The following is a 20,927-nucleotide window of genomic DNA, read 5'->3' as shown; positions in this document are numbered from 1 at the left end:
TATTTTGTTTGGCTTTTACTGGTTTTTCTGATGAAGCTAATTAGTTAATCTAAATATATTAAAAAATTAATTAAATTAATTATTTATAACAAATAGATGTTGTCTTCTTTAAAATGATACTATTATAAAGACTATCTTAAAAAATTAAATAAATATAAAAAAGTAAATTAAGATTTTATATATAAGAGAAAATTAAAAATTAAACAAAAACCGGAGGTAGCGTAATTGCCATCATTCACACTCATAGTCAAGGATCCATTGGTTATAATATTAAATTTAAAATTATGATAAAAGCAACATGAGCATTTTAATATTATTTCTTAGTTCTATCTCATTTTACTTTTATTTATAACGTAGTTGAATCACTTTTTTATTTACAATCTACTTATCATCCTAAACCATACATAAGAGGTTACTGAGTGAAATTAAAAAATATTATAAAAAATATTAGATCTACTACTTTAACCAATAATTTAGTATGATTAATTGATCGCGGGGGATGCGCGTCCTCCACCCTATAAAGGCTCGTGCGCTCACGTATCGCTTCCTCAGTTCAGCGCACACTTCCAAAGTACACTGTATCCTCACGGCTACCTATTGATCCGTCTGCTTTCTTATTCATCCATATCTTTGATTTGATCAGCTTCCTCTGTGCAAGTTAATCACTTGTCAATTGTGAATATGGCGGAGAAGAACCAGAGCAAGATCCATGAGCAGGAGGCCACCGAGACAGAGATCAAGGACCGCGGCGTTTTGATGTCACTGGGAAGAAAAAGAAGAAGAGAAGGCTCAGGAGGAGGCAGTCGCCACCGAGTTCGAGAAGGTGAAGGTTTCTGATAAACACGAGAGTAAGGCGGAGGAGAAGAAAGAAGAGGAGGGATCAGAGAAGAAGCACACCCTCTTGGAAGAGCTTCACCGATCCGACAGCAGCTCTGGCTCTGTAAGTATCCCGGTTATTTTTGTCTTTCACAGTGGATTAAAAGTCTAAAGTACTGTTTACACGTCTTGGTCATGGATTCTGGGAAGCTTAATTCTGTTGTGCTTGACATATATATTGCAGTCGAGCGATGAGGAGGGGGAAGGCGGGGAGGAGAAGAAGAAGAAGAAGGAAAAGAAAGGACTGAAAGGGAAGATGGGGGAAAAGATAGGAGGTGATCACAAGGAAGAAGAAAAGCACGAGGACACAGCGGTTCCGGTTGAGAAAGTGGAGGTGGATCCATCCCACCCTGAGGAGAAGAAAGGCTTCCTCGACAAGATCAAGGAGAAGCTGCCAGGCCAGCACAAGAAGACAGAGGAGGTCACTTCTCCACCACCGTCGGCTTCAGCGGAGCACCCGGTCACTGACGCTGACGTGGCTCCGGAAGGGGAAGCCAAGGAGAAGAAGGGCATACTTGAGAAGATCAAAGAGAAGCTTCCTGGTTATCACTCAAGACAGAGGAAGAGAAGGAAAAGGAGGAGAGAGTGGCTGGTGATCATTGAGTTCAGGACCATGCTTTGCAGACATGAGTGATCGTTGTTGGTGTGCTTTGTTCATTTTGATTTCCTTTGTATGTCCATACTCCATGCATGTGTAAAAATTGTGAGCTGTTTCAATTTCCTATGCATCGCATGTTTAAAGCGGAAAGAAAAGATTGGAAAAAAAAAAAAAAAACAATGTATTGAACGGGAATGAAAGTACCTTATTTGTGTGTACAACGGCTGTCATCCGAATGTCAATGTTTATTTACTTGGTTTAGAGGGAGGAGCGATTGCAGGCGGAGAAATTGCTGCAATATGATAATTACTTCATTAATTTAAATAGATTAAAAAAATAAATTAAATTAGTTATTTGTAATAAATATATATTATATTTTCTAAAATATCTTTGTTAATCTATTAAAAGGACAATTTTAAGAAAAAAATATGTAAATGTGAGAGATAAAATAGATTGAGATTTTATATTTATAATCAAAATAAAAATTAAATAAGGTGTTATATTAAGAATAGGATGTAGTATTTAATAATCTTGAGCGCAATCCAGCCAGGTCAGGAAACCGATGGGTAAACGAAATTGTCCCTTGGTGGCGCTCTAGTTGTGGTAATTAAAAAAAGGAACAAGTTAAATAGCCCGGCTCCAAATGCCAAAAAATGGCCGATCCTTCTCATGCTTTGGAATGGATTAAGCACAGACCTGCAACCATTAAAGAAAATGTTAATTGGTGAACGTAAAGGCCAACCGAAGAATGAGGAAGAGTGAGGGGAAAACGAAACTGATGATGATGACTACATTAAAATGTTTGAGCATAACTGAGCAGCTGATAGATTGGCTGTGGCTAACTATGGTTAACTGTCGTGTAGCTTTGCACTTCTAGAATCGTACGTGACCCGCCGAATGGATAGGCACAAAACGATGAATGTCGACAAGATATGATGATAAGTCCAATTAAACATTATTCGGGGTGGGGTCACGGGCGATCAATGAAGCTCTCGACGCTCCGAGGAGGCACGCATGCATACGACTAATTTGGGATGCAACTTTTGACGACGCACGCTCACTAATGCATAGTACCAGTACAAGGCATGGTTTAATGTCAGAAAGCAAGTTAACACACCCGTGAAAATTAAGCACGCACCCAGAGATCTATAATCCGTTCATGACGCGAAGTCACCGGCACCCTGGCTTCGCCTCAAGCTTATTAATTAAGCAACTATGAATCATTAACGATGCAGAGAAACCACGAGCTATTAGCTTTAAAGCAGTCTAATCTGATCAACCCGAAAGATTAACGGTTCCAACGTTCTCATTATTTTACAGGCATGATCATTATCTAAATGTGCCCCGGCCCGCCGTAGATCACGGCATGACACGCGCCTGCCAAGGTAACTCTCGTATGTTTGCTTTTCTTCTCTTTCCGCTCTCCTTCCTTCCTGCCTTCCTTCCTTTTCTTGTCAACACAAATCAGACCTGAATCACTGCTACTTTAGTCTTGAACGAAGTTTGCACTTTGCAGGCTGCCTGATTTTTTTTCCCCTGCAAAATGTACCGTCTTCTCTTTCTGATAATGGGCCCTAGCCCAGTGTTCAGTCCTCATATGAATGAGGTTTTGGTTTTGACCGAATAAGAAAAGCTGGAAATAAACTAGTAGTAAATGAGAGGTCTTGATCAGGCGGTGAGTTAGTATATATGTGTATGCGTTAAAGCACTGACAGAGGGGGAAGATTTAAGAAAAATAAGCATATAAAAGTTATTTCCGACTCCTTCCTCGGCTCAGTGATTAAAGAATAAGAATGGAGATCACAAAGGATGCTATTACATCCTAAAAGATATTAGACCGAGAAACTTGAGATAAGCAAATACTTTAGGGGAGCATCGAGTGCAATACAATCAAAAGAGTAATATCGTGCAATACAATCAATCAAGAGCGGGTGTTTTATTGAATGCAACAGGAAGATAAAAGAGTAATATCCCGAATTCTTTCCTTTGTTTTTTTGGTGACAAGAATTCTTTTAGTTCACATGGGATGATTCGATGTCACATTTATTTGTTCATCCAAATCACGCATCGAAGGCACTGTCCTTCCAGCAATAAATCAAAAGCTCTGTTTATGTCCTTGAAGTCAATCTCGTGGGTCACAAAATCATCCAGCCGCAGCTCCTGTCAATTATTGTGGCCAAGCTTAATTAATCGTCAGGAAATAGTTCTAAAACTCTGGGACTTTCGGTAGAATCATTATTTTAACACTATGCTCTGCTCTGTAAAAGTTTCTATCACACACACCCCCACACAGATAGATGCATAAAGAGGGGATGGAAATAAAGAATAGATAAAAGAAAAGACGGAATAGAAGGTCAAGCATAAATGATCACCTTGTCGAGATAACGCTTAACGAGAATGGGAATATGAGTCTTGGGCTTGAGTCCCCCGAATAAGGATCCCATGAGGACTTTTCCACTGTGAAGGACTTCAGCAGAACTAAGGGTTAACTTGGATCCTGGTTTGTCAACTCCCACCACTACTGTTTTTCCCCATCCCTGTAGTCAAAAACATCACTTCTCCGACCAACCTTCCATTATTTTATTAATTGAAAACTCACATCTACAGAATGCTAATCCATTCTCCCCAGCTATGGTTATGGATTATTTGTTAGTTAATGGTAACAGCACTTAGCAGAACCGAAATTTAAACTATTTCAAGTGAATTAGCAAGCAGAGAGGAAAACCTTTCGACAAGAAGCATATGCTTCTTGCACCAACGATGCCATCCCCACGCACTCGAAGCAATAATCAGCCCCTCCGCCAGTCATGTCTTTGATCACCTGTGCCACAACCACATTCATTTCACTCTTCTCATTTTTCACGTTTGAAAAAACAACTCTTACTTGTCTATTCTTCTGCTTCACTGTTTAGACTTATCAACTCTCTCCCCCCCCCCCCTCTCGGTGCGTATAACATCTAACAATGCTATCCTGACAGAGATCGTTTTTAAGTCATGACCCTTTCCATGACGAAAGCAGTTTTTCTTTTTCCTTCTTTCTTTTTGCTAACATACGTATATTTGATCTTTTCACTTATCCATTGTGGCAGACCAAAAGACTAATTTATCTGTAGCTATTTCTAAGAAAATAAATCAGGTCCTTAATATTTATGTCATTATATCAAGACTAGTGAATTTTAAATTTTGAAAAAGTTAAAAGATATTAACAGCGAAAGTTCTTTATTGGAAAGTAAACCACGAACAAAAAGAACACACGTTCAAATTCACTTAAAAAGCAGTGACACTACTCAAACATATATACACTCGTTATATAACACAAGGGGAAACAGTTTCAGTGTTGGACCTGGCTAACAGGTTTGTCCCCACATTCTGCAGAATTGACGAAGTCAGTGACTCCAAACTTTTTACCTGAGCAAAAGAGAAGAGTGAAATCGTGAAATCAGATGTATAGCCTGTCCGTGACACGACATCGATCACAACGATGTTAATGATGACGTTGTCGGTATTAGCAAATCATATCACACAACATACTTACCAATTTCAAATTTTCGTGGGTTCAAATCCACCCCGATGATCCTCGAAGCCCCACAAAGTCTAGCCCCCTCCGCTACCTGGGCATCAGTGAAAAGCGAACGATTTCAGTGGCGGCCTCCATATAAGCACGAGTGGAACCCAGGTAAGATGGAAAAAGAATAGTTCTGGCCTCTGATGCTTTAAACTGACACTCTAATTTCAATTTCAAAATCTTTTCCCTCTGGCCCCAAAAAGTAATCTATGCTTTTAGTTTTGCTATCAGAGTTAATGAAAATAACATTACAACCCCGCTATGACTGAGAAAACAAATTTAAATAAAACATCATAACTGCAGCAGGTCCATAATTGGGGGCGGGGCGGGCCGATGAAAAGGGGCATGTGGAGCGAGGAAGTTAGGTTACGTACAGCTAATCCAATGGAACCCAGCCCAAATATAGCAACCGTAGAGCCTGCCTCCACGCCCGCTGTCAACCAAGCAGCACCTACTCCTGAAAAGTGAAAGTCATAGTCGATAATCCAATTCCATAATAAGGTTGCGCTAATAACACGGCTCTACGTGACATCTGGACTATTTGCTTTTTTGAGATAAATAACACTGAGTAGTTACGCGTATGTTTCAGAGGATTGTTTGGATAAGGATCGGTGCTCTCTTGGCCTCACCAGTAAGTTTTTGAACTGTACGTAATCCGGGAAGATGAGAGTTTTCAACCGTCATCAGTCTGGATATGTATGAGGGCTGAACCGACAATTAGTCTCATGACTAATTTAATTAACTCATTCGAGCTCTAAATTCATCTGACGTGTGATTAAAATAAACCAGTGATTTGACATTCAACCCTCAGATGTTACTTGTTATTTTTCCATTGCTTCGAATAAAATATAATTTAGCATAGCATGCATGGTCAAGATTGGTAGTTCTTGTTCAAATATAATCCACTTAGTATGCGACAGGCGTGTTAGATTAATTGTAGCTGTTCTATATAGATAGGCGGCGTGTGCGAGAAGATAATATAAATATAAATGGCCACCCGTAGAAACACCGCAGCTGAGGAGGCAAGCCCTGTTGGGAGGGAGAGATGGATGAATCTTGGTGAGATTGGCAACGTCGACGACGGTGTATTGGCTGAAGCTGGAGACAAAGAGGAAGTGATATATGGGCTGCCCTTTCATGTCTGTGAATCTGCTGCTCTCCTGCCTGGGCATCCACGGCGACACCCTGAACCCCACCGTCGAGCACAGGTTGCTCTTCTTTGACTTGCAGTCCTCACACTCGCCGCACTCCGGCAGGAACACCGGCACCACCACGTCTCCTTTCTCTACTTCCCTCACATCTTCTCCTACGCTCTCCACAATCCTGTCCATTCCATTCTCATCAATTTCTCTACTTCTCTGAGAATGCCATAAATCTAAGTCAAACCAAAAAATCTAAAGCTTACCCCACGGCCTCGTGGCCCAGAATTCTTGGGCAAATTCCGGGAGCATCCTTCAACACAAATCCCAAAAAGAAGAAGCAATAAACAAACGAGGATCATGGTTGAAATAGCAAAGTATTCACTAATTTGACTAGATCAGGGAACCTTCATCCTCCAGAATGTGATGTCACTGTGACACAGAGAGGTGCATATGATGCGAATCCGAGCTTCACGAGACATGGGCGGCGCTACCATGACATCCTCGATCACCAGTGGCTCGCCGGCTTTCCGGCACACGGCGGCTACAGTTTCAAGGGTAACAAGTGAACGTTTCATCACGACATCGAAAGATCCTAAATAATCAGTCATACCTTTGCATTGGATGGGCTGCCCTTCGCTGCTGATGCATGAAGCTGCTTCCATGGCGACTCGAGAAGATGAGAAACTCTGGGGTTGACCGTCCCAAGGCGCTGGTTAACTTAGCGATATGGCCGTATTTAACGTCCCCGTCTCCTGGCCGCTGAGTTGACGTCACTAAGGGGGACCCAGCCATCAACTTATACTCTTATAGACACGACTCAAATTATTTATCGATGCCAAACCCGGCCCACATGAGATGAGATCTCAACGCTCCATCATCAAATCCTAGACAGCTCATTGGCTATTTGGCAGCAATTTAGGAATAACCTCAAAAATTATTGGGACCTCCCCCTCTTATTCCTCTCTGCCTAGTTAATTAATTAATTAATAATGACTATGTGAAAAAACAAATATAAAGTAATTATGGGTATTTTTTTGAAAAAAATTACTGCGGCATGCAACTTGGATGTCGTTGCCAAAGAGTTTGTATAGAGAGAAGAGATGGAGCAGATTACACTCAACATCAGGTCACCCTTTTGATGACCCACGGATGGCCGCAGTAAATACAATGTTTATGGCGTTTTATGCTGATTAATGTGTCTGAAACTCACAGTGACGATCTTGCAAGCACCCCTGCAATAGAGCGATTTCGATTTTTGAAAACGTTAGGAGAAGGGCTATACATGTGCATGCGGCGACATCAGCCAGAATCACCGTTCCTCTTGCTTCCGCGATCACGGTTGTATTTCAGCACGTGCTTTCTTTTTTCTTTTTCGGACCTTATAAGCTTATACGGGTTTCATAAGTTCACATGGCGCCATTCATGAATTCACTATTCTTCTCAGAATTATTATACCGGTTCTTAATATTACCTCCTATATTAAATATAAGAGTTAGTTAACTAATTTGAGTATATTAAAAAAAAGTTAGGCGGGTTATTTATAATAAATATATGTTGTCTTTTTTAAAATATCCTTGTTAATCAAGTTTAAAATATGATCTCCAATTCTTATTATACAAATTTTGTTTGACTTTTATTTTGATCATAAATATAAAACCCTAGTGAATTTTGTCTTTCGTATTTATTTAACTTTTCTTAATATAGTTCTTCTAGTAATGGTGGTTCTAACTAATAAATTTGATCAGTAAGGATATTTTAAAAAAGATAATATATATTTATTACAAAGAACTCACTTAATTTATTTTTTTATTTTTTTAAATTAGTCAACTAACTCTTATATTTAAAATCGGAGATAATATTTATATATAGATACGTGTGTTGGTCTGGTAAAACAAATTATAACGGTCTACACATGAGATTTCATGTCTGAGAATATATTTATTCATGCAACTCTTCTCCTGTACTGTAAACGTTCTTGTTTGCGATCTAATTGATCATTTTACCCAAAAAAACAAATTGAATATATATGAATGTTAAGAAAACAAAGCTTCTTCAAAAAATCAACTATCTCTTATTTTTAATATAAGATCTCATTTGACTTTTATTTGAATCATAAATATAAGACTTCAATCTATCCTGTCTCTTATATTTATATATATTTTCAAAATAATCTCTCTAATAAAAATAGTTCTAGTCAAGAGATTTGATTAGTAAGAATATTTAAAAAAAATAATATATATTTATTATAAATAATTAACTTAACTTTTTTTAATCTATTTAAATTAATCAATTAATTTGTATATTTCATTTAAGGGACTCACAAGACTAAAATCCGTTTTTTGATAATATCAAGTAGCATTAAAAAAGTACTGTCACATACAAATGACAATCGCCGTTTAGCCGTGCAGTCCTGTCATCTGTCCCCCTGCTTCACTGCAATATGTGTGGCTATGAGCTGCTCAACAAAAACAGAGCCGGGTCGAGCTCAGAAATCGGGTCGAGCTCAGAAGTCGGGCCAGCTATATCTTATTTTGCGTGGCATAATCTGACTTGGCTATTACTTGTTAGTTTTTTCTTTTTTCATATCGTACTTTCATTGAAAATATTAACGAGTATAACATTGAGAAAGTTCTAATTAAAATCAGCTGGAATGCTTAAATTTATATTCTGCTATATATTTTTTTAACAAATTCGTCTTTCATCTAAGAGGACTAATTGGGGGTTTCAAAGTTTTACTAAATGACCACACTGCTCCTTAATTTTTCAAAATCACCTGTTTTTTTTTTCCCCTTTTAAAGTCATCTCTGTCAGCGACTAACCGCCACCCAACTGTCGATTGGTCCTCTGAGATTACCATTAGGCATAAATGGATCGGCCGCCGGCAAAGGTTAATTTGGAAGGAAAAAGGAAGTTGCTTTAAAAAAAGTGAGGCAGTGTAGTTATTTATCAATATCATGAGCTTTTTAATTAGTTCTCTTGACTTTATTAGGAATTTTTCAAAAATTTAGGCTTGAAATTTGATTTTGATATTTTAATGGAATTTAATTAATTATTTTAAAAAAATCCAAACATCCATTTTTGAAATGATTTATGGGGACGGGACCACGCTGCGTCAGGGGAGCACTTCAATACCGTTGGCCAAGAAAGGAGAAGGGGGAAAAGCGGAGAACTCCAGCGCACATGTACTCTTCGGCACACCCGGGACCAGGATCCCGCGTTTTTTCCGTACATCTAGTACACGTAAAAATCAAATGATCAAAAATCAAATCCCAAATGAGCCCAACTCATTTTCACCCTGCATTTCATGCGAGCAGAGCCAACTGGGCCGCGAATGTTGGGCCAGACCGGGGTCCGGTGTCCGGTGGCTCGTGGACAGCGCAAATTGATGCACGGGGTGCTGACAGCTTGTAGATGTTTTGCCCCAACTTCACGTATTCTTTCCTCCCTGCTTTGTGAATTGGAGTCTGCAAAGATCATCGCCTGCATCTCCGGTGAGCGCTATTTTCCAATTAAACCAACCTGTTATATTTTACCGAAAACTCCAGAAGCTTCGAAACGCTGCGACACTTAGATCTCAGCAGCTTAAACCTTTCTTGTTGTTTCTCTCCCTCCGTCCTGTTGCTCCCTTCTACCCCTCTCCCTGCTTTGTTAGGTAGTCTTCCATGCCAATATGACTGCCTTCTTCGATCATTTTTGTATTATTATAATTCTTCTCCATGTTCCATAATTTATGATGCTGTTGCTATTACCCTGCTGTCGAATATTTCAGTTTCTTTCTGATGTTTGTATTTTTTTTTCTTTAATGCGTTTATTAACTAGGCTGTCGAAATCTGACCAGTTTTGAAGCATTCATACATTTTAAAGGGTTTAAGAAATCTCATCTTCCATGTTTTCGATTGTATTGATAGAAACTAGCGTAGATATGTTGCCTGAAAGCATCTGCTGATTCATGTTTCGAATAGACGCCAATGACAATATCCATTTAATGACATGGTTATCAAGGCTGCTGTTTTACTTAACGGTGGCTCTTTATATGTGCTTATGGTGGGGACATGGCATCAAAATCTCCATTCCCAATTTTTTTCTCCCCCCGGGATGAGTGCATTCTACTGATGCCTCCAAAAGAAATAGCTGTTATCATAATTTTACGTTTGATGGAGTGATGGAGATTTATGGGACTAAATTGGAAATTTGGAAGTCCCCAATATTTTTTTTTTTTCTGGGGCGGGGCGTGTAGCTTTGCAATCTATTTCATTGTTAGGAGATAATGTAATAAAACTTTCTTTGATCCTATATGTGCATTCTTTCTCTGCACAATTAAATTCATGTTTTGCAAAGTAGAGTAGAAAGCCTAGCCGTATTTGACTGGGAACTAAGCACTTTGCTTTTCTATTTCAGCTGATATTTTACGGTTGAGGGAAAGAATCTTACTGTTGTTAAATCACTGCTCACACAAGTATGGTGTTATTATTATTTTTTTTGGGCCTTTTTTGCGTGGACATTGTTTATATTCACAGTTGAACATGATATACTATATTGCTTCATCTACATGGTTAGGAAGTTTTGCCTTGGGTTATCTGTTTAACTGAACAAAGCATCTTCTAATTAACATGGTTTTGCATCTGGATTTTGGTGCAGCTACTGTGAAATTGTTTTGGCGGCACTTGTTCTTTGGAATTCCCTGGTTCAATAGTCTGCATCTGACCTTATAGAATGGCAGGCCAGAGCTCTAACGATGGTCCCAGTGCCAGTAATGTTTCAGTTGAATTGTCTGATTCAACTGTTCAGCTCAATATCAAGACTTTAGATTCCCAAATTTACACTTTTCAAGTGGACAAAAACGTTAGTAATAGCTAACAAACTTCTCAATTTCTGTCATTTTACATTTTTCAAGAGATATTATACTACAGTAATATTTATAGGTTAGAGTTTAGCACTATAACCTCAGTTTTTTGAATTTGTAATCTTTCTTGAAATATCATTTCAGATGCTAGTTTCATTGTTGAAGGAGAAAATAGCCAATGAAGTGGGTGTTCCAGTGGGTCAGCAGCGGTTAATATTCAGGGGGAAGGTCTTGAATGATAATCATGTTCTTTCTGAGTATCGTATCCTTCAGTTCAATTATTATTTTTCCTCTCAGGTTCATGTTAGTGGATATTACTGTTTATCACATATTAGCGACTTCTTAAATGACATGTGGAGCAGATTAGTCTGAGTAAGGATGATTTAGTATTTATAAATTTTAATTATTGTTGCAATGCTTTTGTGGAGTAATTTAGCTGATTATTGATGTGAATGGCATCTTCTGTCCATTTTATTGTATGGTATATGTATGTTGAATGAAGCAATTTGTAATGGAAATTGATTGTTAAAGAGAGAGAAAGGAGAGTAGAATAAGGGAGTAGTCAGGAAAAGTATGGAATTTAGATGGGAAAGAGAGAAGAGAGACCAAGAGAATAATTTGAATAACTTCAGTCTTGTTGAATCACAAATCAAATCAAGTATCCTGCCCTTATTTATAGACACAAGTCCTTATAAATATAAATCTTGATAGACATCCTAATCTTTTCTACAGATTCTCTAGATATCCCAATCCATCCAAATCCTACTAATGTAATTTAAATCCTATTTATCCTATTCAAATCTCTTCTTTTTTTATAATTATAGTTACACAAGACGGTCTGATATGAACATTCGGCTACCACACTTTATTTGGATCATTTATGCCCCTTTTTTGCACCATTCTCCCTTTAGGAGTCAGGACATTGTGATACTTATTCTTCGTTGGTTTAACTCTATTACTGGCTGTATTATATTTTGAAGGATCTGTATCTACCAAAGCATGATTTATATTGTTCATGTGTTTTATACATGATCCTTAGCCAATTTTACTTAGACATTGAGAATGGGGATACACTGCATTTAGTTCAAAGGCAACTGAACCAGTCACAGGCTCCTGGTACCAGTTCTGGTGAGACAACTGGTACAAGTGGAAACCGAGGTAAAGATGAAGGATGCCTTCCCAGTGCTTTTTTCCAGTTATTGAGAAATTCTGTAGATCATGTTTCTTTTGGAGTAACTAATCACTAATTTTGTATGTATGGAAGATGCAAGCTCTGGAGCGCTTCATAATCGTGTTGGGCAAATTTCACACAGTGTTGTTCTGGGAACCTTTAATGTGGGGGAGCAAGGTGAAGGAATTGTTCCTGATCTTAGTCGGGTGTGTTCTTCAACACTATATTTGAGTAGTTAGCCTGTATATGCATTGTTGCATCAAGTTTTCAGATATCTGAAAATATGGTTCCAGGTCATTGGGGCGGTCTTGAACTCTATTGGAATTGGTGGGCAGAGCACTGGCGGTGTTGCAAATGGTACACAGTCTTCTTCTTCAGTAAGTATCACTTCTTGCTTGGAAAAGTAACCGTGGATGGATATATTTTATTCTCGGTCTGTTTTTCTTGGAAAAAACTAAGAGTTAGCGAATAATTATTTGAGTGGTAAGTGCCCTGGGTCATGGAATGTAAATCGTTAATAATGTAATCCTCTAATTACTCTGAAGTAAGCTCAGCAGTTGACCTTCCCTTTATGTTACTTAAGCTTATTTCTTTTAGAACATTGTTGGGTATTTCTGTCTTGTTTTCTTTCCGGACTTCTCTCCATTTTTCGTGTTCATTGACTGATCATGTGTTGTAGCACCTACATTTTTTGGCTGGTGCTTCGTTGTGAACATTTTATCATCCACTCAATCTTAAGTATCTTATGAGTTCTTCCAACATTGTAACCTTGGGATTTACCTTTTTATGCTGTTGTATTTGCGTCTTTAGTTCCTCTGGTTTGCTAGCATTTGTTAAGTAGAACCGTTTTAGATCATAGGATTATCTTTTGTGTTATCATTTGCTGAATGCCACAGGCATCCTTTGTTATACTTTTTTAAAACTCACTGGGTATATTTCTGACCTGGAGTCAAATCCATCTGCTCAGGGTCCTTCTGGGAATGAAGCTGGAGGGACGCATCTTGAAAGTCAGAACCAATCAGGAAATCAAGCTCAGACTGGACAGACATTTCCTAACCAACCATTCCAATCTTTACCTCAAGCATTTCAGATTCCTCTGGCTGCGGGATCATTAACTGTGCCATCACTTAGTGCTGTGAGAACATAAGCTTTTCTTATTTATAGCCCTCTAAATTGTCTTCATATTTATTAACATTATGTTTACTCTTTCCCTTAATATCAGCCAATTCCTCATTCGCTGGATACTCTTTCTGAGTTTATAAATCGCATGGAGCAGGCACTATCACAAAATGGTAATGATAGACGTCATTGCTGTGACATTTCTGTTGAAAAGATTATATATTTAATAGCTTAGAGTTGCTTAAGCAGGTTATCAAACAAATTCATCTTCAATGAGTGGAGGAGAGCAAACACGTGTGGAATTACCCTCCAACCCGCAAGGGTTGCCAACAGTTGAAGCATTAAGTGTTGTCCTGCATCGTGCTGAACAGCTGCTCAGTGGTCATGCCATTGCTGCACTATCTGTAATCAACTCATCTCTCTCTCGGAAATATGGAACAACCCCCCTTCCCCCCCCCCCCCCCCAAAAAAAAAAAGACATAAGCACGTATTTGCTGTATGCAAATCTTGGGGATTTGTTGTGAGTGAGAGCATAGCATAAATTTTACTGGTAGGAAGGAATAAATGTAGGAGTTTATAAGAATGCAAGTATTGGAGTTGGAAAGAATTTTGCTGGAAGAAGTTCAGATCATCGATTAAATAGTTTATTTTCGTTTTCTCAGTCATTGTTACCTTTGGAGAACATATGTGCTTTGGGGGCTAAAAGATGCCAAGATGATTTAGATGTTGAGCCTACTGTAAGAGGTGGGTGGTAAAAAATTGATTTATGTGAGGCTGAAAAGAAAAGAATAATTTCTGTGTGAAGTTTTTCTTGACTCTGTTGAAGTACTAGTTAAATCCACTAAAAATCATGTTTTTAATCAGTCCTAATCCTTACATCCTTCTCTGCAATTTTGCAAATATGCTAATTCTAGCAGAGATTGGTCTTCTATTCGTGTCCATGAGACCCTTGATGTCACAACACCTTTATTACAGAACTCTGGGTTTGGGATGCATTTTATTTTATTGTGCCATTTAGGCATTGGTATCGACTACTGGATGCCATGTCTTATCGATTCTAATTGGACTGTTTGGACTGGCAAACAATCTGATATTTGAGAAATGAATTTAATGCACATTCACAAACAAAATCTGCTCATGTTGGTCCTCACACACAATTAGTTTGTGTGTGATTATTTAATCCTGCAGTTCTGTCTCTAGCCTGTATTTACCTAGGTGTGTGCCTTTTTGAGTTCATCCTTAGCAAGTTGTTTCCATCCTTCTTCCCCTCGTGTTGATTTCATAGAGAGACATTATGTTTTTAAAGGTCGATGTCACTGCTGAATACAAAATATATTTTATCATCACAAGATACATTATTAGCCTTGCTATATTTAACTTATATCTTATCATCTGATTGTTGTTAATTTGTAATTTGTAAATCTAGCATATTGCAGGACGCTTGGAGAGAGAGGGAACTACTTCTGATCCCAATATAAGGGGTCAAATACAGTCTGAGTCTATGCAACTAGGACTTGCCATGCAGCATTTGGGTGCATTTCTACTTGAGCTTGGCCGTACAATCCTGACGCTGCGTATGGGACAGTCTTCTGTATGTTTCCTTCCTATTCTATATTGGTTTGCTTTAGTTTATGCTGTAAGGCATGTGATTCATTGAGATCATGCTCTTTTTTCAGGCAGAGTCTGCTATCAATGCTGGGCCTGCGGTTTATATTTCTCCATCAGGACCTAATCCTATAATGGTGCAGGTTCGCCTTTTTTTTGTCCTTTTAATTTTCTGGATGCGGGAACCTTTTTTCATGCATGGTTGATTGTGGAACCTGAAGTTGGTTAACATGCAATGAATGCTTCGAATATAAGCACTTTGAAGGTTGAAAGGAAGACATTTATTTGTGTAGAATCAAATTTCAAATTTTAAAACTGTCATAGTTATGTGGGTATGAGGCAATATTAATTTCACATTAAACGTGATAACTGTTTCTGGTTTTGACTCTTCCTGAGTACTTATTGGGGAAATCTTTTTATATTGGACTTTGTTCGTTACTTGTAGCAACCAATACTAGAGTATAGATATAGATAATAAGCTTTCATTTAATTAGAAATTACAAATTAATGATACAACTTTTCTGTCTGATATCTTTGGAAGTAGTTTATATGAAATTCTGATAAATATCTTTAGTCGTGTAAGCTGTGAATGAGGAGTTTATAAGAATGTGGAATTGATGATAAATTATTGTGAAGCTGAATATGGTTGCATCCGATTTAAATAACAGTCATGGCATCAAAGTGATTTCTCCCTAGTGAAGCCAAGGGGGGGGGGGGAGCCCGCATGCAGGGATAGTTAGATTCAGAATTTTTGTTTTAATATGATTATCGTTTAAATTTAATTTGGATTGAGATTTCAGTTTTTAACCTTCGTACTGTTCTCCCTTGCCTATTCCCTCTCTCCCCCTCCCTTCCCATTCTACATCACTGCCTACAATAAAATTTCTCTGCTGAGCATAGAAATCAGAGTGCTGGTTGGAACGTAGAATATGGTGTACTTTGATTTCAATATGCAGCTTGTTGGTACCAAATTCTTTTGCCCTCATGGACAGTGGTTTGTATGGTATATCCCATTGACGTTACCACTGGGGATAGCAGTGCTGTTGAATTTAGTGTTGGAATATCCATTGCTTAGTGTCTTGTTATTCTACCTCGTTTGGAACCTTTTAAAAGAGGCTGTCATTCTGCCTTTCTGGTACACTCTGATCACAGCACTGTAAATTACGTTTTAACATGTTATAGCTGCATGGAGGTTCCAGATCATTTGATGTTCCACAATGGGTCAAGTTAATTCTTGAAGTCAGTAGCATATTTGATGGTCACTTTCCGAATCAATTAAGCTAGCACTTAGAATGATATTTTTTCTGGTGTTTCAGCCTTTCCCACTTCAAACAAGCTCCCTGTTTGGTAGTTCTGTTCCTTCTTCATCTCCGGCAACATTTGGTACAGTTGGTGTTGGAAGTGCACCTCGGAATGTAAACATCCATATACATGCAGGTAAATAAAATTGGTAGTTTCATTAACTTTAAAAGTCAAACCCTGCATTAACACCACTTTCTACCAGGTACTCCTCTTGCACCGATTGTTTCGGCAATTGGTTCTAGGGCAAATAATGGGGAAGGGGCACCACCAAATGAACGTCGTAATGCTCCTGGCTCTGGTGATTTAGGTTCAATGCGTGCTTTACCCGTGAGAAACATCATTGCAGCAGCTGTACCAGCATACCCTGCTGGTACTGGGACCAGTAGTGGCACGCAATCCAGTGGTGTTTCTACTTCACAACTGCCTTCTGATTCAATTGCATTATCATCTGTTATTGCTGATATCAATTCTCGTGCTAGAAACATTTTAGGAAATATGCAAGGGGATAGTACAGTTCTGTCAGGTGGCTATCTATTTACTGCTCCTGTATAAGCTATCTCAACGGCAGTTGATGTTTACTATTGTTTTTTGTATCTAAACAGGTCGAGTGGAGTCAACTAATCGGGACTTGCCTGTCAGAAGGGAATCACGACCTACTCCTGGTAATGAACAGCTAGATGCCGTGGAGGTAAACGCTGTTGAAGCTTCCAGTGTGTCTTCATTTGCTTGCTCATCTGAAAGTGGAATACGTCAGGTATTGATTCCACCAAAACCTCTGAATCCATTCTACCCCAAGCAGTCATCATTCTGAATTGGCAAACGTTTAACCTTTCAATCACTTTCAACCCCAGCCTGAGGCCGCCCAAACTTCTAACAATGAGGAGAGAGATATTTTGAGCAACACATTTGGTTCAACTTCTTCCAATCAAGATTCATTAAGTTGGTCAAGGGGAGAAAAAATAGGAAAGCCGGAAAATGTACAAGAAAATGCTCAATCTGCTGGTGAAAAACGTGCAACTGAAAGCACCAAAGCTGTTCCTCTTGGACTGGGTATGAGTGGCTTGGAGCGTAAGGTAAGCTTGTAGGTTACTCTTTATGTGAGATTTGGATGAACCCAGCAAAAATATTATTTCCAAAGGCATTTTATTGTTGATAACACAGTTCCAAAGACAATATAATAACAGTTTCTTTTTGCTTTTCTGAATAGTCTGGATACGCAATTCAATAGTTTGGTAATATATTGTTTCAATAATTTTGCAAAATACGAAAGAACACACAAGGATAAAAAAATTACGTATATTAGGCACACATATGGGCAAGGAACAAGTAAATTTTATCTGCAGATTTTTGAATGCTGGAATGGACGTGGGAAGGTCCTTGAATGGTCTTATTATTTTCTTTGATGTCTCCCTTCTCCTGAAAGCCCACACAAGCCCCCCGTACGCGGCATAACTCTGCCAAGGGCCATTTCATCCCCAAACTCTGAAAGAGAATATCCATAATTGCTTTTATTAATATATCTCAAATGTAATGATTTTTCTGTGCGAGAGAGAAATTTGATGCCCCCCCCCGGGGGTAAGTAAAACAAGATATCAAGAAAACAGAATCAGAATAAGCTAAAGATGAAACGTCCTCATGAAGGCTTTGTCCTTGGCATCCTCCGTCTTTTATCTAAAGATGTATATGACTATTCTCTTACTTGTCTTGATACAACAACATTCATTTCATGTCACACATTATTATTAATAAGTAAATGTGTGATCCAAAACAGAGGAGAACGGGACCGCAACAACCTGTAAGTGGAGGTGCTGATGATGGATCAGCCAGTTCTTCAGGTAATCAAAATCAGGAATCCAGGACAAGTGGTCTTAATATTTTGCAAGCTCTTGCAAGTCATGGAACTTCTAGGAACCAGGGAAATGCTAATGGTCCTTCCCAAGTGCCCGCTTCCTCTGGTGATGGCCAGATTGATATGGCAGGTGTTATGTCTCAGGTCTTGCATAGCCCTGCTTTGAATGGTTTGTTGACGGGGGTTTCACAGCAGACTGGAGTCGGCTCACCCGATGTCTTTAGGAACATGTTGCAGCAGTTCACACAGAGCCCACAGATGAGGAACACTGTCAATCAAATTGCCCAACAGGTTGGCAGTCAGGATATGGGGAATGTGTTTGCTGGAATGGAAAGAGGGCAAGGTAGTGGCATCGACTTCTCAAGGATGCTTCAACAGATGATGCCCATTGTGTCTCAAGCTCTTGGAGGTGGAACTCCTTCTCAGTCACTCTCTGCTGAAAGGAGAGATCCCCAGGCACTCTATGGAGATGGAACGCATAGCAGAGATGAAAATATTGATGATCAAAGTTTACAGGTTTGTATAAATGTGCCAACAAAAAGGCATTGTCTGCAGCATTGCAATCCCTAGTTTCGAATTCTCTGGGATGAGAAGGAAAATAGTTTTTCTGCAATCACACGTGCGAGCCCTTGAAAGCTATCTGACTCCACAGGAGAGAAGTGTTGAATAACCCCATCCTTTGACCGTTCCTCACTTTTTGTTAAAAGTAAATGACATAGTGCCAACGGGTTTAAACCATAGGGAACGGTGATTTTGGGCTCTCGATGCTTGTATTCAATTTTCTAAGCTTAAGGTTGTTTTTTTCTTTAAGTTTGCTTTTCATTCTGATTGTTTCTTAACCTCTTGCAAATTCCAGATCAATCTTCAACCAGTGGTAGAGACAATGGAGCACCTGAGTACACAGTCAGATGTTTTCCGTGGGCTGGTTGAAAATGCTATCCAGCTATCCACAAGGGGAAGTTCTTATGATGGTCTTCTGGATGAGTTGTGCGGTGATGAATGTCTTGCCAGTGTGAGTTGCCCTTCCTATGTCATTTGCTCGCTGTAAGGTGCTTCTTGCAGTGCCAAGTTACTTTCATGCAGACAGCATGATATTAATTGAGTTCCTATTCGTTTGGTTGTCTAGGACTATATGGAGATGTTACGACATGATGTGAATCAGCGGCTAAACGGGGATTCTGGGCGAGACTAGTTTAAACTCCAACTACGAAGATTATTTGTTTTCTTGTTTGCTGATGCATATTGATTCAAGAGCTGTTGGCCGATCTGAACGTCCTTGTAAAAAATGGGTTTGGGCGTCCATTGGTGTCCCACAAATTATTTGTTGGTCTGGATCAGTTTGAGTGATTTCCGGATCGCTTCTTGCGGAAGTTCGAAAGTACACCACCCGCCTGACGCTTGTCATATATATGTTGAACATTAGGGATTTGATGGCTTATTTTATTATATTGACTTATATGATCGTTTGGGTTCTGATGGATGCTTTTATCGAAGGCCTTTTGGTCATGAACACCGGGCCTCCAAAAGTGCTTTTTCTTATGGTTTCTTCCTGTCTCGAGGTTTTATAAATTTGGACATGTACATAGCGCATCCTCGAAAAGTATTTGCTGTATAGTTGAAGCGTGAAGGCTATAAACTTCTGGTAAAAAAAAAAAAAAGAAAAGAAAAAAAAAGCTATAAACTTCGCTTTTCATTATGAAATATGATTTGTGTATGCCAGTGTTCCGTTAGAATTTAGGTTCGTTTGGAAGTTTGTGAACTTTTTTTGGTGTTTTGTTTGGCAGTTAGACCTTTTCGATGTTGGCTCAGAAGTTTAGGAGTGCATATCTAATGTTACATTGATTTCCCGTGGGTACCTTTAAACATTTTAGATGGTGTTTTTTTTTTTTGTGTGTTTTTGGTGGGGTTTTTTTTTTTGGGGGGGGGGCTTTTTAACTCTAGTCAGTTTGTCTCGTGACGCCGCGTATGATGCTTGCAGGTCCCCAAATAAAAAATGATATTGTGCGCTGCTTAGTAAACATATGATATACTGTATTTTACTTTCTCATAAATTGAGCATTATTTTCTTTTGCAGCTGTTTCCCGGATGGTTGATATTTTCTAAGGTGTCTTTTCTCCGCAAGGTTCCCTCACAACATGAATGCCTAATGAATTAGGCCCCCCGGCGGTGGGAAATGGGAAAGTCCGAAAACCTGCTTCCGTTCCATTTTTCACCTGCTGCCCTAGGTTTCATATAAAGCTTAAGAAATCAGTCATATTATTAATTATTTATAGATAATGAGGCTTTTATAAATTATATGTGTATTGATATTGATTCAGTTTTGTACAATTAAATGGCCCACCTTCATTAATTAACTTGAAGAAAATAAAAGAACAGCCGTCATAGCTGGAAGACACCATAAAAAAGAGGACAACGACTGAAAAAGGGGATCTCTTAGCCGGGAGATTTCAGGTGCGACCTGGCTTGGTTTGAGCGTGACGTGCCCAATGATCGCGGGAGAAATTAGAATTGGAGCAATACCAGACCGGATCTGGATGCTTAAAATCTCAAATGCTTTTTAGTTCCCTTCTAATTCCATTTCCTTGTGCTGCGGTCCTCTGGCTCTGAGATCCACCGCCCTTGTTTTGCTCTTTATAAGCTGTAAATAATATAACGTGAATAATTTTTAAATTCTGACTTCGGCGTATGTGTTTTAGTCAGAGATTATGTCTAATGTAATCAAGAACGTATTTTTATATCAAAAATGGCAACTTATCATTTCAATAATTATAATTATAATGCAGTTAATTATGTAGATTATATGCGACAGAAAAGGACCCACACTAATTAACAATAAAAATATAATTATGTACATTTT

General features: G+C 38.7%; 2 protein-coding genes and 1 pseudogene across 5 annotated transcripts; 2 read left to right on the top strand and 1 right to left on the bottom strand.

Annotated features, from left to right (window-relative positions):
- Positions 1-592: 592 nt before the first annotated feature.
- LOC114723506 (phosphoprotein ECPP44-like) lies at positions 593-1,692 on the top strand (annotated as a pseudogene).
- A 1,689-nt stretch (positions 1,693-3,381) lies between these two features.
- Positions 3,382-6,867, bottom strand: LOC114723216 (alcohol dehydrogenase-like 7). Its single transcript, XM_028909389.1, has 10 exons — positions 6,792-6,867; positions 6,586-6,722; positions 6,445-6,491; positions 6,037-6,362; positions 5,414-5,496; positions 5,010-5,085; positions 4,818-4,882; positions 4,200-4,295; positions 3,847-4,011; positions 3,382-3,634 (listed from the first exon to the last, which is right to left on the bottom strand). The coding sequence occupies exons 1-10, from the start codon at positions 6,841-6,843 to the stop codon at positions 3,518-3,520; spliced, it is 1,164 nt and encodes a 387-aa protein (XP_028765222.1). The 5' UTR covers positions 6,844-6,867; the 3' UTR covers positions 3,382-3,517.
- A 2,649-nt stretch (positions 6,868-9,516) lies between these two features.
- Positions 9,517-19,763, top strand: LOC114724072 (large proline-rich protein BAG6). 4 transcript variants are annotated; one of them, XM_028910366.1, is made up of 19 exons: positions 9,519-9,672; positions 10,580-10,637; positions 10,820-11,023; positions 11,169-11,286; positions 12,078-12,182; positions 12,289-12,401; positions 12,489-12,572; positions 13,145-13,330; positions 13,418-13,487; positions 13,564-13,718; positions 14,741-14,905; positions 14,991-15,062; positions 16,236-16,356; positions 16,424-16,744; positions 16,824-16,975; positions 17,067-17,294; positions 17,993-18,586; positions 18,927-19,082; positions 19,197-19,763. In XM_028910366.1, exons 3-19 carry the CDS (start codon positions 10,895-10,897, stop codon positions 19,260-19,262), a joined length of 2,835 nt encoding a protein of 944 aa, XP_028766199.1. In that variant the 5' UTR covers positions 9,519-9,672; positions 10,580-10,637; positions 10,820-10,894; the 3' UTR covers positions 19,263-19,763. The 4 variants fall into 4 exon arrangements, with proteins under 4 accessions (XP_028766183.1, XP_028766199.1, XP_028766207.1 ...); XM_028910350.1 differs by lacking the exon at positions 10,580-10,637 and having other exon boundaries at positions 9,517-9,672; positions 12,078-12,185; positions 12,286-12,401; XM_028910374.1 differs by lacking the exons at positions 9,519-9,672; positions 10,580-10,637 and adding an exon at positions 9,682-9,833 and having other exon boundaries at positions 13,163-13,330.
- Positions 19,764-20,927: the final 1,164 nt, after the last annotated feature.

Source organism: Neltuma alba, unplaced genomic scaffold (assembly GCF_004799145.2).
Source record: "Neltuma alba isolate B1F8T4 unplaced genomic scaffold, ASM479914v2 tig00002374_pilon, whole genome shotgun sequence".
In the NCBI taxonomy this organism is placed as follows: domain Eukaryota; kingdom Viridiplantae; phylum Streptophyta; class Magnoliopsida; order Fabales; family Fabaceae; genus Neltuma; species Neltuma alba.
The sequence above is the reverse complement of the archived record's forward strand: the minus strand, read 5'-3'. Positions and strand labels throughout refer to the sequence as shown.